The sequence below is a fragment of the Podarcis vaucheri genome (genome assembly GCF_965113315.1).
Source record: "Podarcis vaucheri genome assembly, chromosome: 8".
NCBI lineage: Eukaryota > Metazoa > Chordata > Lepidosauria > Squamata > Lacertidae > Podarcis > Podarcis vaucheri.
In genome coordinates, this window is record NC_138766.1 from 67,498,258 (window position 1) to 67,523,935 (window position 25,678).

A 25,678-nucleotide genomic window follows, 5' to 3' on the forward strand; every position below is an offset into this window, starting at 1 on the left:
TAGCTTTGAATAATAATCTTTATTAGTGTATTTTAAAAGGTACATGGTAATCCTGAGCTACTGCTTTTGTACATTTAACATTATACAAAGACTTTCATTTACAGTTTGAAGGATACATTTATTGTGCTCCAAATCCTCACCCAAGCATCACTTTGCCCCCAAACAGGAATATAGATCATTGAAAATATTATGCACAACCCTGGAACATTCACGTTTATCTAACCTCAACTCCCATTATCTAAGGACTACTTTAATCTAAAGGGCTCAGGGTATTCCTTCAGAATGTTAAAAAACACTTTGTGTAAAACTTCAAAGATGGGCAGTGCAATAACTGGTCCCCATAAATTATTTGTGACCTCAAGAAAATCATCTTTAGTTGTTGTATTGTTCAACTAGTTTTCAGTGTTATACTAACCAGCTATACATCTATGGAATGATCAGAGTAACTGTTTACTCTATTTCATTTCCTATTAGTTAGTGTAAAGCTATATTTCCCTTTGCAGTGACTGGAAAATTATTTTCCTATTATGGAAAATAAATCACAATCCAAGCAAACTGAGAGGTAACCCAACATCACCCTATAGTCATCTAAATTTATAAAACAAGTCATATCAAATGCTTCCCTTACTTAGACCCTGTAAAGGAACTCATACAAATTGCTAGCAATTAAGTTCCATTAATCCAATCATGGCTTTGCCTGTAAAAAGATAAAAAATATTAAGTGCCAGGGTCCTTGAAAGAAATAAAGAAAAAATTATCCAAGCTAAATTTTAATTGTGTTTAAATTAACATTTTTCTTAAGATGGACTACCAAAATATTACACCTTGACTTGGAAATTTGAAAGCATACTGTGTTTACAAATGGTGACACCCTAGCAAAAGCTCCATTCTTCAAAATGATGCACACTTAGTAAGATCACTTTGTTCTTAAGTAGAAGTTACAGTAAGCAGTTAAAGCAAAATGCTTATTGCTTAAAATTTTAAAGCAGGCTGCTTTGATACAGTTTGTAAGTGTACATACAAATGTGAAGCAATTGTAGAAACTCAAACACCTTGCTTTTACATACTCATCTCAAAATGGCACAGACTGTTTAATATAGTAAAAGAATACTGTAGTTGGAATTGAATTCAACAGTACTTTTAAGACAGATGTATGATAGTGTAAACAAAGCTTTAGTATTCAGAGGTTGGGAATCTAGCAGCAAAACAAATTATTTGCATATAATGTAGTGCAATGAACATTTGTTCTTAAAGGATCCCCAGCCTTATAACTATCTGTAACAGAATGGAAATATTAAAAGGAAAAATATTTAAGTTACTCAGTTCATATTATCAGACCCTCTAGAAATATCCATTTTCTATAAGAAAGCATAAGGAGTCTATGCAAAACTGTGTTCTGGATAACTGACTTTTATGGCTCCCCAGTAGCAGGCTCGAATTAGGCAGACCAAGCCTAAGAGGTAAGCAATAGCCCAAGAAACATAAGTGGCATGAAAGTTTCTGGCAAAATCTTGCGTACCAACCTGTTAAAAATAAAAAGAGCACCAATTAATAAGTATCATTTAAATCTTTAAGGTGAAGCATTAACAATTGGTATAAAATTAATACTTAAAGGAAAAAATAACACAACCTTATAGGTTTCTGAAGCAATTTCAATCTGTTCTGAGTTAACTTGTTTGGGACACAGCCTTTTCCTATTAGCACATCAGAAATCTATTGCCATAGAGAGAAGTTATTTTGCATTTCATACTCAGTAAGTTATCAGGAATTTTTTTTAGTTTTTACCCAAAAGAACATGCTGTTTTCCAAAAGACACAGAACACCAATTACATTCTAAACAATGGAAGTACTGTATAGGGTATAGGATTAGTCAAACTTACTGAGATGTCCATAATAATTACACCATAAACAATTCTACAAGTTTGTTGGAGGCATACTTGCCATCATATTTAGTGTAACAATAAATGCAACCCTGATCACCACAATTTTTGTATTTAATTGTGAAATAAAATAATAAATTGGACATTAAAAGTTACCATTTTAAAGCCATATTTTACAACTTACATTTATTGTTTTGGAATATACTTGCTCTTCTTAAAAAGGAAAAACTTTGGGGGGGGGGTAAGAATCTAATATTCCAGCTCCCTTTTTTGAGGAACTCTGCTATTCCTGCTACAGTTTTTGCCTCAAAGCCTTGCCTTTAACAGAGCTTTGCAATATAGCAATTACCCCCTCCTGCTGCTGTCTTCAATGGGTTAAATGCCATTCATAAAATATATAGGTAAAAGGTAAAGGACCCCTGGACTGTTGAGTCCAGTCAAAGGCAACTATGGGATTTGGCGCTCATCTCACTTCAGGCTGAGGGAGCATATTTGCATGCATAGTAGACAATGTGGGGAATCACCTCTTGGGTCAATATATGTTTTCTTATGTAACTTTGTTCATTTGGGAACAGTGCACTATAAAGTTACCATAAAACCTTTTGGGGGACGTTGCCCTTTCACAGTTAGGTCACAGCTTCCCAGGTGTAAAGAAGTACTTCCATGCACATCTGCAGTCCAATCTTGCATATGCTTGTTTTCTAAGTTCAGGCGGACATGCTCCTATGTTAAGTGTGTATAAAACTCCAGCCTACATCAGTGCAGCAAGTTCCTACTACAGTTCCAAGTATCATGGAAGAATTCATGCAACAAGGCACAAATAAGATGAAAATGGACATAACTGTAACTCTATAGCTATTGATCCTTTTCGTGATCAGAATAGAATTTAAGGAAGCCAGGAACCACATTTTTTCTGCATTCAACACACTGGCTGCACTTTCTTTGTTTAGACTGACATCACCAAGGGCATGAGCATCTGTGTGTACAAATCACAGCAGAAGTTATCTAAACCAAAGAAAGGTTATTTTAATCTCCAATGACTACATATGTTGAAAGCTATTCAGTATCTCCCTCCTGGCAATGTGGGCAAGGAAAGGGATACCCATCTGGACAGACTGAGGATAGAGATAGCCCCAAACTACATACAGTACAATGGTGATAAAGCCAAGTATTTGAGCATAGATCCACCATCACCACATGTTCCTTGAGCTGTGTGTGGAATGTGCAAGACAAAATTCTTGCCCCTGCTATCTTTCCCCCAATTGCGCTTCAATACCCTTTGGCACTTTAAATCAGGGTGAGTACATCAATCTGCAGAAATGACACAGAGGGGCAGTGGGCTTTGTTGAGCTGCTCAGCTGACATGCAGCAAAGCTACCCATCCCTGCTTTAAACCACAACACCGGATCCAATTTAAATTTGACTGGGGAATACCACTGGGGGAAAACATGGGTCAGCTGTTGCAGTGTGTAGTTTGGGTCACACTAGGGGCCTTTCCCAATGACACAGAAAAGTTTTCCATTTTAATTCTGAGATTATTTTGCAGCATTATGATGCCATGCATGATAATATGAAATGTAGGAATGAGGCTTATAAAATACATTTTGATACACACTAGCTTATGAATTCGTTTAGGACACACAAGCAAAGAGTCCCAATTTTTTTGCACCACTACAACAATACCACTAGCTCTGTTCAACTGCAGGATACCATTACTGATTTAATTTAGATTACTCACAGTTAATCCAACTCCAATGAAGATAAATATCATTCCAATTGTAATATATGCACAACACCGTCTTCGTGGAAGTGCACATCCAACAGAAGAACTGCAAACAAACAGTATGCCGCAGCGAGAATTAAAAAAAAAAAAACAGTTTTGACTTTTTATAAAGGATTCATTAAAGGGTATACGTTCTACATCTCCGCTGATGAAAGTTATGAGTTTAAGCTTGTTAGAGTCTAATCTCAATCTGGATTTCAAAGTTACACCACATTCTGGAGCAAGGAAGGCTACAGATCTCCCAATTAAATTCATAGCAGCAGCAACATTGCTTACAAAAAAAATATCTGTAAGCTGTCATGTGATTGTTCAAATGCTCAAACACTCCACTAAAAGGCCAGAATGGGCTCATATGCCTAGCGTGTGACTTATTATTATTTTTTAATGTTCCTGGAATGCTTTTTAATTGCCTGGTTTATGCAGCTTTACTACAATAAGTAATTTCAAAGTATTCAAACTAAATGATGAAGTCCCCTGGATACAGTACTACTTAATGTGGCTTGTACCTTAGTGCCCGGGGCTTTCCATTGGTCCTTACTTAACTAAGATGAATAAAACTACTGTGATTTGAAGGTGATTTGAAAATTCTGTAGTTTTATTTAGATGAGCTTCATAGGTCACTTTTGTTTTCTGCACACAGCTTATTGTCATGTACAAAACTTTATACATGTCATGTTGTTTGAACTATTTTGCACCTCCAGCGTGGTTAAAATTACGTATCTATACCAAGTATGTACAGAAAGTTCTGCAGCAAGCCCAGTTATCAAGAACTATCTTGAGACTCTTCATTTCCCTCCCTCATTTTTTGTTCCTCCCTCACTTAAATGGCTTCAAAATGTGGAAGGAGGTAGAGCGTTCACCTCGCACAAGATATACCTGAACCAAGGAGTTTCCAAGTCTTTCTGTGCCTTAGTCCTCTTCCCATGTTATCATTTCATGTCACCCTTCAGTCCAAAAACCCCATCAGCTCCCCACCCTCTCCCCTCACTTACCCTCGTGCGCACACCCACTCGTGCTCAGCCATGTACCCTTTCAACCTGGACTGGGCTCACAGATACTGTCTGGCCACTACTTCCCTACCCTCTGTTTCACCACTCTTCTGTCAGTATGGCAAGAGGTTTCACACCACCACAAGCCTACCACATCACTAAAGTACCGTAGGAATCTGGGTGCAATTCCTGTTCTGAATTATAGTTAGAAAGTTGTAATATAGCTTCATTTTAAAATGTGCACACGACAATTTAGTCTCTGTAGCATCATGAAAATTAAGCAAAATTTCTTTCAGAGCATTTCAATTGCAAGAATGATACAGTGCAAACTATTCACTCATTTTAGTAGCACTATTAGATGTCATTGCTACTGTTCCAGGAAGGCTGTTCTCTTACTGATACTGTTTTGTTTTGTTTTTTGTTCTAAGCCTATTATTCATCGTCAAGAAGTGTTCCAGTAAGAACGTCTATCAGGTTAATCTGTAAGCATTATCAAAATGACCATCACAACAATAATCAAAACAGGTAATAAATTGCTTTTTATTATTGTTTCTGCACTAAAATTGCTGCACTAAAGAAAGTAGCATGCATGTTTTTCATATCAACAAAGAAAAACTTATTTGCTCTTCATATACTTGCTCCAAAACTGTGATTTAAAAAATACCATTTCATGCTAAATAGGAAATTAATATTTCTTTCAACAACTGTTTTTCTCTGTATCCAAGCATTTCCAATTCAGTAATAATTTTCAATAGTTTTTGATTAAGGAAAATTAAAAATGACAAGAGAAGGGTGCATTGACATTCATTATCAGCATTTAGACATGTTTTGTTCAATGACTGAGGGATTATATTTCAAATACATATATCCCCCAAAATAACAACATTAGTAGAAGCACTTGTTGAAACTTACATTTTTTTGCAATGTGGGCACTTTGCCAAAGTGTTGAATCTCAGTTCCATCCACTGTAATAAATAAGGAAGGAAGTGCTGAAAAAATGCCAGTATGAAAACTGTTTATTTTGCTTCGTGTTAAATGTCACTGGGAATCACAGCACAATATTTTACTTCTCATGCTTCACTTAGTTTTTATTTCTCATTTCCTTCCGTCACTGGGATGCCCTTTTGCAAGCAGTATCCCCACACTCTGTGGTTTGGGATTTCCTTACAAAACAGTTTCCCATGACTTGCTGCTTACTAGGATGTCTGACGTACTATACGCTCTGTTTATAAATGGCAATAGCACTTTCATGTCACTAATGCAGCTATTACTCTTCCTACGAAACTAGACACATGCACCTCCTAGGATTATATTGTTGGTACTCCTTAGCAGTTCTTCATCCTCCAATTCGTATGTTTATTTAAAAAACCATGTGGCCTCTGGCTAAGATCAGGACCTTTTCACTCAAAACTGCAGTCCCAATGAAAAAAAAAACCCTACTGAACCTGCTATTAGCACCAATATAACGATATAAGAACTCTGCTGAATCATACCAAAGGCCCATTTAGTCCAGCATCCTGTTCTCACTGTGGCCAACCAATGGGAAGACCACAAGCTATACCTGAGTGCAACAGCAATATCGCCATCTGATTTCTGGCAACTGGTATACAGAAGCACATTTCCCCAGATCCTGGAGGTAGTATACAACAATAGTCTTTTGCTCCATGAATTTGTCTAATCCCGATTTAAAGCATTTCACATTGTTGGCCATCCTTACTTACACCTTAGAATCATAGAATAGAATCATAGAATCATAGAGTTGGAAGAGACCACAAGGGCCATCAAGTTCAACCCCCTGCCAAGCAGGAAACACCATCAGAGCACTCCTGACATATGGTTGTCAAGCCTCTGCTTAAAGACCTCCAAAGAAGGAGACTCCACCACACTCCTTGGCAGCAAATTCCACTGTCGAACAGCTCTTACTGTCAATATTACCTTGGTAGAGCAAATGCCATAGCTTAACTATGCAGTGTATAAGAAGCACCTCCTTCTGTCTGTCCTGAATCTTCCAACTTTCAGCTTCACAAATCTGGGCTCAGACAACATGGCAGCCAGAGTCTTAACATGTTTTGCCTGTGGTGTGTTAGCAGCTGGAGCAAGAGAGGAGTGCCACAGGAACTTTTGAGCCGCATACAGCTTATTCACATTAAACCAGTGATGGGCAACCTTCAGTCCATGGGCCGAATAAGGCATGCCAGGCTGTTTTGGGCAAACGATGCCCAGCATACCTACACTTAATGTCATATGCAGACAATTAATATAAAACAATGGTTGGGTAAGGGACATCGTCATGCAGACTACAGTTCTTGCCCTGCCTCTGTGGCATTTAAGTGCAGGTAATTCCATAATACAAATATCTAAAAACTTTTTGATGGTACATCACACCTAATATTATGTCTTGTGATGCCTAATATTGTGCCATATACATTTATGGTGTTAACTTCCTTTATAGCAACTCTGTTATTTTCATGGTAATGATGGAAATAATTAGTAAGATATCGAAGTGTGAATGCACTAATTCAAACTTGTTAGCAGACAGCTTATGCAGTTAAAGATGATTAATGGAAAACAGGCTAAATTTAAATTTGGTCTAATAGAAATCAAAACCATCCCACTTCCTTTTTCCTCCAACTTCAAGCATTGATCAAGATCACCCCCTTTTGTCTGCAATGTTTTCCACAGAGAATGGTCTCAAGAGGTAAGGGCAACTGAAGAAAGTTACCAGAAACGAAACATGGCATGATTAAGGAAATTGTTTAAAGTATTAGCATCAGAAGAGATCTTAAACCATGTCAAACTATTTGTCCATCTAATAGCCCATTATAGTCTACACTGACTGCCAGTAGCTTATGGAGAGGACTTTTACATTATCTGCAGCCTAATTATTTTAACTGAACATGCCAATGTTGAACATCTCCATCTAGACAGAAAAAACACCATATTCTTAGATGAAAAGCTGACATTTTATTAGGGAACCAACCCTAAGAATAACAGCCAACCCAGACATTGAGACCAGCTCTGGCAACTGGCAGAAGAGAAAACTAAAACATAGGCTGAATATCCTAAGGGAGTTACGAAGCCAATGCTTGACAAAAATGAGTTGGTTCTTTGAGGGCAAATAGTGATGCCTCTCGTATAAGGTATTTGGACTCTACTTACCAGGAATGTATTTCCACAGTGCCCACACACCACTCTAGTGCCTTCTGGCTGAACAGGAATTGCAGGCTGTGCTGGCTGCTCCTCTGGAATCAACATAACTGGACCAAGATTAATGATTCGCCTACTGTATGGAGAAAAGTAAACCCATCATGTCATTGTATACAGCACAGAAAAAAGGGTATTCCCTAGCCATATATCTTCAACAATGAAAGCTTGTTCCGATTTGGCCCACCTAAAATGGGCCTGTTCTAACATCAAACCCCAAGCAACATTTTAAGATGCAAAACAGATAAGGCAAAACTGAAAAGGTTACAATACAAACTTTGTTGTAGAGATGCATACTTTATGCATTAGTCCTCAAATATATCACCTTGCTCACTAGGCACTGATATCTAAGTTGAATGCATTACCTTCAAGCCAGTCTTTCTCAAGCAACCCTACCACCTTGTAACTTGAAATGACCACAAAACTAAAGCAGCAATGTATGCACTGTCTAAGCTCCATACCATTACACAGATAAGCCACCATTCTACTCCTTGGCTGAACCCTTTCTCAAGTGCTTGGATGCATTATTTGTAGAGGCAAATGGGTACTTTGGGGCAGTACAGAGCCCCACTGAATCCCCAAATGTCATCAGTGTGTCAGCATCAATGACTAGTGCAGTCCTTGGCGCAGAAAGAGACAGAGGCTCCTACTACTGGAAGTAGGGAGTAAGGTGTTACACAGTTCTGAACTGGGGCTCCTAGCATACATCCTACATTCTGCTGCTCCTATACCAACACAATATAGGACTAGGCATTTCATAAAACAGCAGTGTGCACTAATACATTGGCTTACTGTGTTTCTCCTGGATATACTGAACTACCCTCCTCTTTCCTATACTTCTTCATTTTGATTTACTGCAATACTAAACACTTGGGACCAAAACTCTACTGAATATATTGAAAATTATTTCTGAACAAACATTCATAGACTTGCACCATTACTGCCTATTACAAAGAGAGGTCTTATTACTTCTGTGTTATAAAGAATAAAATTAGTATTAAATCAGTCTGACTACATTCAGTACATAAGAAGTGTTTACTGGAGAAAAGATGGGTTATTTGTAGTTGTTAGGAAGTAACGATACTGTAATAGCTGTGTATCTAGCAGTTTCCCACAGAAGTACCTAGCTGGTCTGCAAAAAACACCCCTGCAAACCATCTCAGCAGGTGCAGCAGTCAGGGCCAATCAGCTGATCAGCACTGACAGCCACCTCCAGGGTGGCAGGGACTGGCTGCACTGGGGGAAGGGGCTCCTGGCCAGGCACTCTGGAGTGCAGTGAATCCCAGCAGCAGCTGCAGCCAGTGACAATCAGTGCAACTGGTGCCAATTGCAGACTCTAATTTCATAAGTTTCCTCAGTGAGACAATCCCAGCGGGGCATGCAATTGGTACAAAATAAAAAAATGTGCCAAATGCAAGCCCCACCAGCTAAGAAACCATTGGGTGTGCAGTTTAAATGCACCCAATGGTTCCTTTGCAGCCACTTCTTTACTTGTTCCATTCCTAAAATAAAATATGAGGTTTTTGCCTTTTATCTTGTGCAAGAGGCATCCATCTTTCTGTCTTTCCCATGATCTCTAGCACAGTAGAAGCAGAAGTTATTTTTCTTCTTCGTCCTTGGTAAAGATTGATTTAGTTCTGCAGAGGTTAGCAGCCACAAATTTATGTGAAACATTAAACAGAGAAATAGCCAGAGGCAATATTCTTTTTTTATTCTCTATACTATTTATATCACAATAGTCAGACCATTTTGTGTGTGTGAAAAACCAAAGAGAAAAAGCAAATTATAATTTGGTTTGCCCTTACCAGTTGGGTCTTGGACATCCTATCCTCCGTGACGTATCCTTACAGATAAGCAGACAATTACACGGACATCTAACATACTTTTTCCCTGAAGGAGGGTTTTTGATTGGCTACACAAAACAAGAAAAAGCAATTACATATATAATGTACTGACTGTCAAAAGAAAAATATTCTACAGTGATTAAACAGACAAACAGAAAAGTTAAAACTCAAGGTGGAAGACTACATAGATATTCAAGGCACAGCAACTGATTCTAGCATGGTGATATTTCAAATAATTTAAGGCAGGTCTGTGCCAACACCTATTTGTTAGAGCACTTTTTACATTGCTTTTACTTTCTTTTTGTTCTTCATTCACTCTTTAGTGTTGAGTGCAATCTTGAGACTAAGCAAAAACTAAATGTGCAGAAGTGATAGATTTTACAAGGCTGAAATAGAGGGGGCCAAAGGGAGGATTCCACCACTTATTGAGCCTTTTCAGTATTAGGGAGAGGAAAAAACAGAAATGTGATGAATATTAGTCAAGGTGGAAGAGGGTATGGGATATGAACAATCCAGTTTAAAAAGTCAATAGAAAAACTGCAACAGTGGGAGGGAAGTGTTAGGGCAATAGCTAGCATGCAGGACATTACAGTATTCTGCTAAGAAAAGAAAAACAGACTGCATGAAATTAAAAAAAAGTACTTCTATGTTTAAAAAATAAACCACAGGCAGCATGCCACTGGGGATGGACAGAGCACAGGATGATGTTTGGACTCCACAAGCTGTTTATGGTACTATTAGGTGCAAATCACATGAAAACAGTTGTTACACACGCATATATATCCCTACATACCAATACTACTTTAACTACAGGTTAAAGGAAGTGCTGGACAAAACAAAAGCAATAAAATAACCAATAAAAATCTATAGCAAACTTCAGAAACAGTAATAAAGATTTTTGTTGCACTTCCCAGCCACATGAGCATAAATTACACATAAGCATTATGGATTGCATCCAAAGCTGTGCTAAATATCTCCATTACAGGAAGGATTTATGCTTGTTGAACAGAACTTCCCTGCATACATGCCTCCCACTAAATCTGCTCTGGGGTTTTCCCCAACCCTCTGGAGCAGATTTGGGGAGGCTGTGCACAGGATGAGTGGGAGAGGGAGTTTTGTTGCACAAGTCTAAATCCTTGCCCCAACAGAACAAGTGCATCGAATACTGCCTTACGTGTCAAAGGGCTGGACCAGCATTAGCCAGTTATGCGTTAGTACAGAAAGTTTATGGACTGGGTGCACTTATTTTAATGTTTTTATATTTCCATTATATCCAGGTTTTTTGTTTTTAAAGATAGAAATGTAAGCAAGTTAATTTTAATTCCCACCATCACACACACACACAGTAGAAAAAAAGAGAGGTCCACCATCTATTACCCAGCAGTCCAAAGATCTCACTTCCCTTTCTGTATCTGAAAGTGCATCTTCTAATTGTCATTCTTGTTTGGCTATCTATTTGGACATATGGACTGCTTATATTAATGTGCATGTTTAAGCCAGGATTGATGAATTATTTTTTATTAATATGAGCGAGTGGAAGATGCTCTTTTTTCTTTCTCTTACATTTTAGTGATAATAGTAGGCAGTCAGGATTTTACGCTCTTAAAATGGTGGTTTGGCAAACTATATGATCTGCATAAAGCACTGCAGAAGACAGAAACTGACCCCACCTGGACTGGACTGCAAATAGAGAAGCTACTCATTCAGGACTTAATTATAGGCCATGGGAACTACTATCTCCATAAATGTGGCATCTATGAATTAGTCACATCATCATCTGGTTACTGTTTTCTACTCAAAGTGGCTTTCCTTGCATCCAAATGATCCTCATACTGCATGCTAATTCTCAGCTGCTGAGCAGTCACACCGATGTGAGTCTCTTCTATTGTGAAAGGGCATAATAAAACATGTCACGAGAGCGAGAAGCCCGCAAAGTCATTTACCGTAGCTTCATTGCAATCTGTGCATTTGACAACATGCTGGTGAAGCTTCCCTTCCAAATTGATTAATGACTGGCACACACGGCAATTTATTACAGGAATGCCACTGGCATCTGGGCTGGCAATGGCGGTATACGGTGGCGGGAGTTCTGCTGCAAGGAAAGGATGAAAAGTAAAATGCATCAGAATAAGCAAACACGTGAAAGGGTTGGAGAATAATCCTAGCAATAAAATGAAAGGCAAAGCATCATAAGAATGTAAGAAGAGCTCTGCTGGATCAGACCATAAGCCCAGCAAGTTCAGCATCTTCTTCCTACACTCAATGTCCAGCTAAATGTCTGTGGGAAGTCTGTAAGCAGGATAGGAGTGCAATAACACTTTCACCACTTCTTTACAAGCAAGATACAAGCTATCAGCCACTGATAACCTTATTTTCTGCAAATTTGTGTAAACCCCTTTTAAAGGCATTCGTGTTGGTGGCCACGACTACTTATTGTGCTAGTGAGTTCCATAGTTTAACTGTGCTGTGTTAAGTACGTGCTTCCTTTGGTCTGTCCTGTGTGTCCAACATGCAGTTGCACAGGCAACATTAAACTAATAGATAACACCAACCTTGCAGATAACCCACTTGTCCATTATGCCAAACAATACCTTTTAATCAAGGAACAGACAACTGCTGAAATCAAGACATTGTTTCACTTGAGATAAAGTACAACAGGGACTAAAGTAGTCCTCTCAGTTCCCTATCAATCTCGGCAAAAGGAAGTGCAAGGCGAAAGCGAGCAGACTAAGCCAAATTACTCTTAAGGCAGAATGAGTAACATCTCACAGATGATTAATTCATCTCCTATTTAAATTTCAACTCTTCCTCCCAGCTCTCAAATTAAATGGCAGTTCGGAAATGCAAACGTGTTTTTCCCCCCTCCTGGCTTGTACCCCAATTGAGAACAAAACAAAGATATTTCTGGTAAAATAAATATGGCTTTTCTTCCACAAAAATAATCACAGGTAACAAAAAAAGCTAGTGTATGATCTTCCATTCTGAACTCATACTGTCCCAAGAAGAGTGAACTATGTCCTTTTTCTGATCATTTGAATATGCTATCAGGAATAAACTCCTGAGCATTTCTCACTGCATTTCCAACTCCTTGTATCACAAAGGTATATTATTACAGTACCTTAAACCACCCTTTCCCCTCCATTTGCTTGAATGGCTGAAGCAGCTTCTTTTTCTCCACCAAGTTGCATACCACATGTGGTTACAAAACTAGGGCATGAGAATACAGGAGTTGCAAGGACATCCCTTCACTAAGCCGGAAAGCAATATGATGTGACAGAACAGCTCCAGTAACACTGCAAGCATTTCTGCAATACTGTAAACAGTTACAAGCAGGGAGGCAGTTGGACTACTGAAGGGCTAGGGTACAGGAGGCAAACATTAATTCCGTTCTTAATATCAAAAATGGTTAATAATAAAAAAACCTGTGATGCAACATAGCATTGTAGACTCTGATAGGAAATTAGAAAAAGAAGCCTAGATTTTATAATGCTTGCCATCATCACCACCACCCCACCAAATATATAGAACAATACTATGTAAATATTTCACATATGTATCACGATATCAACAAATAAATTTAAAAAAAATAGAAGAACAATGAGTAAAATATAAGTTTACAACTGAGCATGGGTAAAATCAGAGGGCATGCAAGGGTTTCAATACACCAGAGTTTTTCCTTTCTGTAGGGCTACAAGTGAATTGTGTGTTCCTGGAGCTCCAACCTGACCTGCAAAGTCCATCCAGACCCCGCAGATAATCATGGACACAAGAGCAAAGCCTGTTTGGTGAGTCCTCCCAGCGGAGTTTATGTTAAGGTTATGTTTTTATTATGACCTTTTTGTATTGGATCAGATTATTGTAAGGTGTGTGATCTTTGTTGCATATTTTGTCGTTGTAAACCGGCTTGTTAATAGTAATAGAGAAAGGCGGTATACAACTTAAAAGTGAAATGAGATTGGGCGGGGGGTGAACTGCCCACAGTACAAAATGTTCCTGTTAGTAGGCTTTGTGTGCGGTTCTGTCCAAGACCCTTGACGTCTCCTTCCTTCCCAGGGCTCTGCCAACTGTGCCTCTCATTCACTCCAGTGCCTGCTTTCCAGACATATATTTGCTTCTTCTTATACCAAAAATAGTCTTCCAAGCCTTCCTTCCTAACCCTCCTTATAAGCTTCACTGATTCCCAAACAGCCCTTCCTTCTTACTTTACGCAACAGTTTAAAGCCCCTCATCCCTCTGCCCTATGCAATGTTTTCCCCAAACATAACTGACTTTTCACTTCTCCTACAAAACCTTTGTTCTAACCTCCTTTGCAAAAACAGGTCCTTTACCTTCTGGAGAATTCGCTTGCCAGCTTCAAATGCATTTGTGAAGATTTGTCTACGGTGTAAATCACAAGGAACAGAAAGCGGAGCAATTGATTATAATACAGCACCTTGCTAGGAAAGGTCAGTCATACACCCAGAGCTATGAGACCAACCCTTCAGGAAGATGCACAGGTCAACTATAAGCCCTCTATGTCAATTCAAAGTTCTGTATAGGTTCAGGTACATTACCAATGCTTAATAATTATACGGACTACATATTTACCACAGATTAAGGTCTAAAATGAGGAACAGCATCAATAAGCACAACACAAGGGCTTTCGGAAAGGAGATGTTCTCACAATGAACAGCTTTGATGAGTCTTTGGCAGCTTCTGCTGAAGGTATCATGGGATGTTATAACTGCTTCTCCAGCAACTGACATGATATCCACATGAATCGAACTATAACTTAACTGGTAGCATCCAACCCCGAGAACAGAAAACTCAAGTTATTTTCATACATCACTTGAAAGATGCACTCTAGTTCTCCCCATACAGATTGGAGCTAATTGTACCAGCAGATAAATGTAGGGAAACTTAACCTCTGTGCCCTCCTACCAACGTGTCACAGATAGTCTCAAGCACAACAAAGTTTTGTGGCACCTTAAAAGACTAACATGTTGACATGGCATAAGCTTTTGTGAACTATAGTTTACTTCATCAGGAACATGCACCACAGCTGACTGTATACATTTCTTCATGTTCATGCTCTGTTCTGGTTTCAGCACTTGAGTCTTTCCTGCATATGGATATTTTTCATAAGGGACAGGGACTATATTAGCAAAGCCATTGGAACAGCAGGCTAAGTATTGTCTCTGCTCTGATTCAAAGCAGCTCTCCAGGGACTTAGGCAGAGATCTTTCCCATCTCTACTAAAATGCTTTAAAAAATGTAACTGGATAGGTCAGAGATTTAATCTGGGACCGAATTCTACCTCTAAGCTACAGCCCCTCCTTCATCAAGAGGACACTACATTTCTCAGAAATCTAAATTCTGCATGCACAGAAAAGTGTCTCTTATGTGAGACATCAAAAGTATCCGCCTATACTCAGCAACTGTGTTTACCAACAACTATTTTTGCAAGTCACCAAAATTGGCATAGAGAGACCCAAAGATGTGCCAGCTGGAGAAGGCTGAAGAAAGTATTCTTCACCTTGGCTTGGATTCCCAGGTGCCCTTTTCTACAGAATAGGGCCACTAAAAGTTATCAGAAAAGTATGTTGACCTCTGATAGTATTAAAGCCTAAAGAAATCCACCTGAGCAATTTATGGCATATTGCAGATTGTGTAAAATAGGGGGAAGAGCTACATTCGTCAAAATATGTTCAAAACTTCTCCAGCACTTGATGTCTTGAAGAATCCAAATATAGTCCAAAAAGTTTCCGCCAGGCAGTTCCTAACTTGAGCCAAGGGGCAACAGTGGCAGCTGTTCTCAAAGACATTTCTGCACAAGTCATGGAATCATGGAGCTGGAAGGGAACCTGTGGATCATCTAGTCCAACCCCCTGCCATGCAGGAATATGCAGCTGCCCCATACAGGGGTTGAACTTCCAACCTTGGCATTATCAGCACCATACTCTAACCAACTGAGCTATCCAGGCTGACAGGGAGGAAGGAGTCTTTTTGCTTTCTGGCTCAAGGGGAGAGGCTGTTGCAGGCCCATCAAATTGGGAAACACAGGTGAGTGAAGGCAAACAGACAATGCCTCACCCTCTTTGCCGTGCCATCTTCTCCCACCTGCCTGTGATCATGCTTAAGATCTCTCCTACTTAACCATGACCTACTGTATAACCATAGGACAGATCTTGGCTGCAGATCATGATTAAGAAGAGAGCATCACCATGATCCGCAGTTCGGACAACATGCTAAGCCAGACATGGCATAGCTGCCTCACTGAGCAGAGCTAAAAAGCCCAGAGAGGCCAAAGTAGACAGGTGCAAGTTCCTCTCCAGGAGCCAGCGCATCCATGTGGTCATGGTAAGTATAACATGTGAACCAGGTCTTACATGTTACGATACAAGGAAACCTGGTTTCCTTCAGCAGTAGTGGAGGCAACAGTGGCATTTAGCTTAGTCAAGCAAGGTGCATTGTGAACTGGGCAAAAGGTCAGCACAAGCTTACAGGAACCTTGTAAAACATGCATTTTAGAGGATCTCCAACACCAAGTTAGTAGCACTTCAGGAGTTTATTAGGCCAGACAAGTAAACAGAAGTAGAAGCTAGGTTAGTAAAGGATCCTGTCACTGTTTCAAACACTTCCTGGAACATAAATCAAGATTTGCCAGTAACCTGAGACATAAAGATGGGTCGATGTATTATTCAATAGAGAATATACTGGCAGGGATGAAATGTGCATAAAACTCTTCCTTTTGTTCCCTGTTTTCTGGTTATTTCCAGTAAGTCTTGTTAGTTTTACAAGCTACAAGCCTTTCCAGCGTCCTTGAAGTAATAAAGTTTGATTCATACCATTGGCACTAACATTGAGAGATTTATAGCTGCTTATCGACGTCAATCAGCCACTCTTTTAAAAGGGGAGGTAGGAGATAATTAGGTCAAGCAAGAAGTAAAGCCAAAACTCTTCTTCTTTTTATCTTAGATCCAATTAAATAATGGGTGCACATTTTCATTCTTGGTCAAATATGAAGCCAAGGACGGAAGATACAAAACACCTATATTCTTCTTTGATTTATGTTCAGAAAAACCCAGTGTTTTCAAGAATAGTATTCCAAAATTCTACCCAGGCAGGAACCACACCAGTGTCAATTTCATCAGCAATAACAAGAGTAAGTGGCCCTTGATTAGGTGGAATCACATGAGTGGGATACTATAGATTCCCATTTTGATTAAAGGGGTAAAATGTGGCAGATGTAAATGCCAACAATTAAAATATTAAATTAGCATAAAACATAGCATGGTCTACCTGTTACTATCTGGTGGCCATAGATAGTTATCACTAATTCTCCATTATCGCCACCTATTCTCCACTGACTTATGAAGTACACAGGTATGCTCAGCTGCAGTAAGACACATCACTATCAGCAGGATCTCTGCTGAAAGAAAATGCATGTGGACAATCTCATTCTTCTGACAAGGCAGAACTCATTACACTAACAGCAGCATTTTGAAAAGGAGATACCAGAATGAAACAGGTTAGCATCTGTATGCCAGCTCTGACAGGCTTCCATTAAAATAATTAGCAATCTTATTATCAGGACACACAGAGACAAGGCTCCTGCAATCAAGGCCACTAGATGCATTCACTGCTCAGGAGAATTCGAAATGGCTACAGAGAAACCACAGCCTTGACACAAGTGTTGACATCTAGGCGAAGAAAGCATATGCAAGCTTTTCGTTTTTGAAAAATGAGAACACTCCTCAACTGATCCCACAGATTCTGTCTTCAGTATAATTTGTTTTGAAGTGTCTCTTTTGTGTACAGTTAACCATGTGGCACAATTGCTTTGTATTAACTGAGCGAAGCTGCAGAGCCCTATTTAGCAAGAAGTCTTTCAGCTAGTCACTTGGGCTTGCTTTTAAAATTGTACGTAAATCAAGACAAACTTCAGTACCTCGTGCACAAATTACATGAACACCCCTAGCATCCTACACCTAGTCTTCAGCTAGGGAAACTGGAAGCTAGCCCCATTCTATATGATGTTGTAATGGATGGAGCTCTGGGCAGGTAGTGGGGACGGGTTCAAATATGTTGTCAAGTTATAAAGCTCTTTGGACCAGCTACTGACTTGGATCTTAACTTCCCTGAGCAGATTTTCACTCATGCAATGGACACTTCTTACCTCTCCTGTCCCTCTGTGTCCTCCTGTGCACCACAGAAATCCACTCCAAAGGGTTGGGGGACCCTCAGAACAACACAGGACATGGGCAGGGGGCAAGCAGTCCCCCACTTGATTTTAAGTGGCGCCTTTGTATGAGTGCCAAAAGCAGTAAGGCCAGGTGGGATTGCCACTTTTTAGGCCAGTGAAGTGAACACATTTGGAATTTGAGATTGTGCTATGGGCACCACCCTCTCTGGTTGTGTCTTTCCCCCATCTCCTGAATCACACTCCCCTTTCTTGATGGTCAGAAAGCACACACACATGCACACACGCACACTTGTTACTTATCCGTGATATCTGGATAGAAGTCAGGTCCAGTAGTCTTAAAATGGATCTTCTTGAATTGGCATGATTTTACATGGGAAGCCAAAATATGCACCATCAGATAAAAGTATTGCACTGGTAGGCTGTCCAGTAAAAACCACATAGTTCTTGTCAGCACCACAAATACTTTGATTCAAGGCACAGATCCTTGTGGGTGTCCAACATCTGAGATGTCACACGTTCCTCATCACTTCTCAGATCCAAAGATTTATCGTCTCGTTGCACAGAAGGAACCTCCACACCATGTGCTCAGGCTTCCTCACTTTATTATCAATGGCAGCACCACATGTTCATTCATTATCCATGCAAAGCAAAACTCCACCCCTGTCAATGATATTAATGAGGAAGGCTTTTTCCCTGTAACCCACAAATTCACTAGACCAGCATGGCTGTGTATAAGTTTTTATAGACAAGAGAATCCCTGGAGGATGGTCATCACTGTCTCACAATGACTATATCACATTTCACTATTATCTCTGCACCATGGTCCTTGTTTTGTGCATCTGCTCTGACCAATTTCATTGTTTATCATTTCTTATCCTTTATTCACACATTTAAGTTCATTAATTTGGGAATCCATTTCTAAAGTTGGCAATAACTTTTATTATTTAAAATATCTGTTATACTGCTTAGTGTGAAGAAAATCTGAAATTGGTTCACAACATAAAAACATACATAAAACTCATTTCCTAAAAGGACAACTATTAGAAGATGAAGAGATACAGGACTGTAGAATCTAGTGTTCATGTTCATGCCAAAGCAAAGAGCTGCTTTGTAATTATATGTCAGAAATGTGGAGGTGGAAAAAGATCTCACCCACATGTGAGTGAGATACAAAAGTATCAGCTAGATTCAAAACATGGGACTTTGCACACTCTAAGAGTGTGAGAGATCCCTCAGCAGTGTTAGAAACATTCTCTGAGTTAACCAGCAGCATAGCATGGGATATAGGTTGTTAAACCCTTTCGCATATCCCTTTTAGTCTGCTTACAATTCTTGCCCCCTCTCTTTACCTATCTAGCAATGATCAGAGCGCACACACTGTTGAGTAAGTTAAAAAGCTTTTCTTACTAAATCCAAATGTCTGGTTCATGAGTTATTCCATGAAGAAACAAGGAATACAAAATACTGAATATAGTTTCAGACATTTGGTCTGAAATCTGGAGCTAGTTCAGACACCTCCGTCCTGAGGTGGCTGGAAGAGAGTGACAGAAAGGAAGAGAAGCAGCTTCACTTCCTCCCTCACAGAGGTAAGGGGATGTGACCTAGCTGAGTCTAGGAACAGACCTCTCTGGTCTTAACCCCTTCATGTACTAACTAGCACTCATGCATAGTTATGTTTGACAGCAATTTCCCACAAGAAATATGTTAGTGTCCAGTGTTTACCAAGACACATTTCTTTGCTCAGGAATGTCCTGTTAACACTGAATGCTACTGTCCTATTTTTATTTAAATGCTAAGTATTAAAAATGTATTCATGTGCTTTCTAGTAAGAAGGAAGCTTATGTGGTTTTTTTTCTTGTCTTGTTGTCTGAAATCACTAAGGGCATTATCCAGCTAACATTTAGCACTTTTCAAGCTGCCCAGATTTCAGCACATGTAGTTTTTCAAGTACTTCACTTTGCTTGATCACACCACAAGTACTTGCTTGCCAAATATGCAGCCAAATAATGAACTAAGTGTGGCTTTCATCTTTCCTATCTGTTGAAGATTGTGAGGGTTATTTCTTTAGATAGGTTTTTATATATATACAGCTTGCCATTACAATTAAATCTCAAAGCAGTTTACAGAGATAGAAACAAAACTGCATTAAAACCATCTCACTTTTTTAAAAAAAAACAGTGTTATGTGTATCATTAATGGTATAGTGTAGCAGAATCAATGTACTAGTCAGAGAATGCCTGAACAAACAAATGAGTTTTTAATGAAATTTGGGTGCACTCCCAAATCACAGAAAGGAGAGCATTCCAGAAGTTGGCACCACTATAGGGAGGGTTCACTTTTGTGTTGCTGCCAGATCACATTCTGCAGGTTTACAGCCTCATTTAGTTGGAGTGCTATTATGTTCCACAGGATTTTCTTTGTACTTGACACCGGGGTTCCTAAAAATATTTTGAAGGTCATCATTTTAAATGCATGTTTTAGGTGACTTAAACCTTATTTATTTTAAAAAAACTTTATATATTCTACATCTCTCATTAGGGGAAAAATGCATTTCTAACCACGTCTACTCAGAAGTAGGTTTACTTCATTGGGGCTTATTCCTAGGTAAATGGCGTTAAGACTGCAGCCTAAATTACATGAAATCTGAATACTGTTTTCTCTTATCAGTACTGCTGGTGAATACTGTATACACCACATTATGTTGCCAAGCCTGAGCAAACCATCGAGCTTGTATGCTCCCTCCTTCCATGCAGACACAAGGTGGATTTCAGCAGAGTTACTTTCACTTTTGCTAAAATCCCAGTTTAGGGTTATGCTTGAACCAGGGATACTGGTTTAAAACAAACTCTGCCATGTTTCATAACAAGCCAACGTCAAACTATGGCTTGTGATGCTGCCTTATTAAACTAGCCAGTTTGTTTCAAACCAGGTTTGTGACTACCATGCAACGCTAAGGTGGGATTCATTAAAAGGAAAACCAGACTTGGCTGAAGCCCACTTCCCAGCCACAAGGGCAGAGGAGAGGGAATTGGGTGAGCCCAGGCTCATGCAGGCTTGCTCTTGTGGCGCTAATACATGGTTCAGCAGTCATCATCTCTTAACTGAATCTCAGCCTTCAATCAAACACAAAGGCACTTTTCTGTGAAAATAAATATTCATGGGAAAATATATATTTGAGGTCAAGCATTTTAAACGAGGCACTAGGAGGTCATATGCTATATCAAGAGGCCATGTCCTATTTCCTTAATATGGGCTTGATTAAAAAAAAGGGCAAGCAAAATGATCAGGGGGCTGAATAATCTCTCCTATGAGGAAATATTACAGAAACATTTAAAAATTATGCCTGGTGTGGAAAAAGTAAGTAAGATGTTTTCTTCTCTCCCCCTTTCATAATATCAGAACCTGAAGTCATCCAATGAAGCTGAGGAACTGCATTTTCACATAGCTCATGGTGAAAAATATGGAATTTTGCTATCACAAGCTGTGGTGATGGCTGCCAACGTAGGCTGCAATCCTAACTCCACTTACCCAGGAGTTAGCCCCACTGAATTCAATAAATCTGGGTAACAACGAGAGCTCCCGCATGTAATTTTTGAGTCCTTGGGAGTCTTCTTTTCTGGACTTTTGACTCACTGGCGTCCTCTTTGGGCTTTGGAGAGGGTCTCCTTTTGAGCCTTGAGGACTTTCCAGCTCTCTCCCGCCATTTCAGGTTATAGTTTATTCGTGTGTTTCCCGGCACCTGCACTTAGATAACTGGAAACTACTGGTCCACACTGATTGGCAGTGGCTCTCGAGGGGTTCACTTCTCCAGGCCCTAACTGGAAATGTCAGGGGTTGAAACAGAGACCTTCAATATGCACATATGCTCTACCACTGAGCTATGTCCTGTTCCAATGTACTGTATCACTAGAAAGAACATCCACAGTGCTCACCTACATAATCTGCCATATTTCCCTGTTCTTTACCTACACAAACTCTTCTGTGTGCTCCATTTTCAAATGATATAAATATATTATTATATCCATACAACAAAGGATGTTCCTATTTTATCTCCTGACAATAAAAATGTTCTGACCAATAACTACCAGTCCTTGCTTCTGTTAGAAATGTGGGGCTTCATCTGCCTCTTACTAGATAGGAACACATGAGCAAAACCACATGAGCTGCAATGAGCAAAAGGTTTGGATTGTTGGTTGCTTCGTGTTGATGTGATGTGAATGAGATCAGGGAGGCAGGGTGGAAATTAAATAAGAAAAGGAAGGAGCAATACAAAAAGTACATTCTCTTATATCTGTATTTTGCACCCAGGGTTCTACAACCTTCTTCTAGGGATTCTGAGAAGTTTTGCAAGCTTCTGATTAAGGGTCTTCCCTTTCCTCACTTGCCCTCACCTCCCTGCCTCTAGGAGCCGAATTATCCATGAGTAACGTGTGTCCTGGTCGAGTCTCAACTAGTTTGCAGTTTTTTCTTTTCTTTTTTTTTACTGAGGGAGCAGAGAAAGGGATTTGGGATTCTGATGGGTATCACAACATGTTACAGCTGGTTCTCCACCAAGATAGGAAAACCATAATCCTAGATGGGGTAATACGGCACAAACCTATGTGCACTTCCTCAGAGATAAGCCCCACTGTGTTCAATAGGGTTACTCGCTAGTTACTAGAGTGTTTTGAGGCCTAAGAAGCAGGTTTCGGATACAGTTTCTGTAGTAAATTAAAATGTTGCAATTGGTTCGATTAGCCCATTCAGGGCAGATCCACACATAATCAAAACATATCCAATGCCCATTTAAAGCACATGACTTCCATTCTAAAATCCTGGGAACTGTAGTTTGTTAAGGGTGCTGATAATTGTTAGGAGACCCCTGTTCCCTTCACAGAGCTACAATGGCCAGAGTGGGCTAACAATCCCCCTTCTCAGGGAACTCTGGAAAATGAGAGAAGAATAAGGATCTCCAAAAAAACTTCCAGCACCCTTAACAGTTCCCAAGATTCTTTGGGGAAAGCCAAATGATTTAAATGCATAGTGCAGATGGGAGCCTTAACTTAAAATCAACAACTTGAAGGTGGCAGTTTTTCTTGATTTATGACTGACGTTTGATTGCAAATCAATCCACCCTGCTGGCTACAGTACCTGAATTTAACTGTGTATTTTGGTTTAACCCCTTAATCTCATTAACCAGTCGCATGTATTTTCAAACATTATACTCATTCTGTTCCAAGTCTGCCTTACAACTAAATAATAATCACAAAGCACCATTCAAACAAGAGCCTACCAAACAACCGAACTTTAGCTGTTGTTACAGAGCTTGAGAGACACTTATTAGGGCTGAGGACCCTTTGGCCATCCAGTTGTTGGACTACAGTTCCTATCTGCCCTGGTCAGCCTGGAGAGTGGTCAGGGATGATGGGAGCTCTGATCTAACAATGTCTGGAGGGCCTTAGATTCCCTATCCCTGACATGGCAGTAAATAACAGGCAGAACCAGAGGCCTGGATCTACTAGGTCCTTAACCCTTCCTGTTGACATATCATCTGGTGAGGCCTAAATGAATCCTACTCCCTGTTCACCACTCTTAAGGATACAGCTAGCCATCAAGTTATGCAAATAAATGTCAGCTGTGATTTAAACCATCTATTCGACCGCATCGCAATCACCAACACACACCATCATAAAAAGTGGAAGGGCAAGGGTGAGATAAAGAGAGAAGGAAGGGGAAATCCTTGCACATCAGAACCTATTTTCAACAGCTGATCTCCACACTGAAACATGCAGAGTGGCGATCAAAATGAGTTTCATGGGCATATGAAGAGTGCAAATGAGAATCAGGCAAGCCCCATGTACCTAAAGAAGGGAAGCAAGCACTTCCAGGTCAAAGGGCACAGGTGTCAGATTCAGCTTGCTAAATCTCTATCAGAAACCACACACAGCCCACAGCCCAGCTTTGTGGAGCCTTTTTGATACCTGCATAATCTTTAATAAAATGTATTGAGATGCATTATCACGTCTCATCTCTCACATTGTAAGCCAGCCCTCTCCCTACTAACTCCGAAATGGGCGTGTGTTTTTATTTAATCAAGAAAGGCGGAGGCTGGGGAGCAGGCTGGAGAGAGAATATTTACATGTTATATCAAAGATCGAGGGCCCCCCAAGCCTCAAAAGTCGTCTCTGGTGTGCCTGACCTTGTCCTTTAGGGAAGAGCCCCCTGAATCAGCAGAACTGGAGAGGCGGGGAGCAATACGGACTGACTGAATGAAAGGCTCTTGGAAAACCTTCACTCAAGGACGCAAGAGCCATGTGGGCCGCCGATGCCTGCCCTGCCCCCCGCTCCTTCCCCCGCACACCTTAAAAGCAAAAGAGAGGGGGGGGAAAGCCCCCCACTCAACTCGCGAAGAGTGCGGAAGCCTGCGTGATCGATTCTTTCCTTGCCATTAACCATGTATCCTCATGGCTGATGGAGGGGAGGGACACACAGAGAAAAGACACGCAGACACACATTGCAAACTCATTCCTCCACCACCCCAAGAAAATCCCCCTCTTTCCTTGAATATGCAGGGACAGAAAGGGGGGACCCCTGCAATGGTACGAAACCCCAGAGACGGGTCCCGAACACCCCCCCCCCAGAAGCGAACCAGATCTGCACCCGCACAAGCCCATCTCTTCCTCCCCCCCCCCCGGTAACCCAAGTTGGCACCGAGGCGAGAGGGAGTTTGGGGGGCAAACGTGCATGCAAATAATGATACGTATTAATAAATAATAATAATAAAACTCCCTCTCGGGGGTAGAAAAGGGAAGCTGGAGATTGGGGTGCGGGCAGCCAGGTGGGGCGACGCTGCCCCCCCTCGCCGTTTTTTACCTCTTGGGCTGCTGTCCGGGAAATACGGCGGGGCCGTCGGCGTCACGTTGCCCGAGCTGGGGGCTGACAGCAGCGGCGATCGCTCGTCCACCCCGTCCGCAGCCATGACTACTGCAGCAGCAACAGCAGCAGAGAGAGAGAGAGAGGCTGGCGAGGGAAGAGCCCTCTCCACACACTCGCACAATGTGCGTGTCACAAGGCGGGGGAGGGGAAAGGCAGAGGGGGGGGGACACACACACAGAGAGACACACAAGCCCGGCTTCTCGGGGGCGGGAGAAAGCTTAGCCCCGGCTCCTTCCGAGGTGCAAGTTAATCGATGGGTCGCCTGGAGGAGGGGCTCCGAGGATTTGCTCGCTGCGGCCGAATCCCAGGAAAAGTTGCTGCGGGTGGAGGAGAGAGAGCCTTGCATTGATACGTGTAGGAGTGCATACGGCGCCTTTGGGGGAATGCAGCGTTTCAGATTCCTCGATTTTGAAACTTTGCATTGAAAGGGTGCCCCTGATCATCAGCCGGGCAGCCAACAGATTAATTTAAAGCATATGCAGCATATTATAATTTTTTTAAAAAACCCCTGCAGTGAGCAAGCACCATCTTAAATGAGGCATTCCTCCCTTTCCATAATGTATACGGTATATGTAATTTAAAACAGGCATGGCCAAGGTGGTGCCCACCAGATGTTTCGGATTCCCCGTGTCCATGAGTCCCAGTTGCCTGTGGTCCGAGGGGTGATGGGAGTCCGCAGTATCTGAGGGGCATCACCCTGGCCAGCCCCAGCCCCACCCCACCCCGATTTGGGGCCTTCTCAGCCCCCCTCCCCTTCAGCTCCGGCAAAAGCTCCCAAATCAGCTTACTAGGGTTTAGCCAAACAGGCCCTGCTCTCAGGCTTGCATTCTGAAAGACATTGCATGAAAACAGAAAGAGGTTGGGAGAAGGGAAAAAGC

At 40.8% G+C, this 25,678-nt stretch overlaps 1 protein-coding gene and 1 long non-coding RNA gene across 7 annotated transcripts in view; one reads left to right on the plus strand and one right to left on the minus strand.

Annotated features, from left to right (window-relative positions):
* LOC309538324 overlaps nt 1-24,518 on the plus strand; it is a 28,224-nt gene extending 3,706 nt beyond the window's left edge. The window contains exons 2-6 of one of the 4 annotated variants that reach the window (XR_014222162.1): nt 5,081-5,177; nt 7,335-7,989; nt 13,387-13,485; nt 14,020-15,742; nt 21,285-24,518. This is a non-coding gene — a long non-coding RNA (uncharacterized lncRNA). Of the gene's footprint in view, nt 1-5,080; nt 5,178-7,334; nt 7,990-13,386; nt 13,486-14,019; nt 17,052-21,284 lie in introns of those variants that run through there. The other 3 variants (XR_014222163.1, XR_014222164.1, XR_014222165.1) reach the window with 3 other exon arrangements.
* On the minus strand, nt 1-25,106 carry PIP4P2 (phosphatidylinositol-4,5-bisphosphate 4-phosphatase 2). 3 transcript variants are annotated; one of them, XM_082233670.1, is made up of 8 exons: nt 24,738-25,106; nt 11,644-11,789; nt 9,662-9,768; nt 7,812-7,935; nt 5,565-5,617; nt 3,619-3,709; nt 1,631-1,713; nt 1-1,523 (listed from the first exon to the last, which is right to left on the minus strand). In XM_082233670.1, the coding sequence occupies exons 1-8, from the start codon at nt 24,841-24,843 to the stop codon at nt 1,454-1,456; spliced, it is 780 nt and encodes a 259-aa protein (XP_082089796.1). In that variant the 5' UTR covers nt 24,844-25,106; the 3' UTR covers nt 1-1,453. The 3 variants fall into 3 exon arrangements, with proteins under 3 accessions (XP_082089796.1, XP_082089798.1, XP_082089797.1); XM_082233672.1 differs by having other exon boundaries at nt 11,644-11,792; nt 24,738-25,077; XM_082233671.1 differs by lacking the exon at nt 1,631-1,713 and having other exon boundaries at nt 11,644-11,792; nt 24,738-25,081.
* Between the last annotated feature and the right edge of the window lie 572 nt (nt 25,107-25,678).

Bases quoted from the DNA above. Each gene is read 5' to 3' on its own strand.
- PIP4P2 (XM_082233672.1), bottom strand. From the start codon at position 24,843: ATGGCTGCGGACGGGGTGGACGAGCGATCGCCGCTGCTGTCAGCCCCC. The intron at 11,793-24,737 runs GTAAAAAACGGC...CTTTCCTTGCAG, and splicing joins CCCGGACAGCAGCCCAAGAG to CAGAACTCCCGCCACCGTAT. The intron at 5,618-7,811 runs GTAAGTAGAGTC...TATTTATTACAG, and splicing joins ACTGTGGAAATACATTCCTG to TGGATGGAACTGAGATTCAA.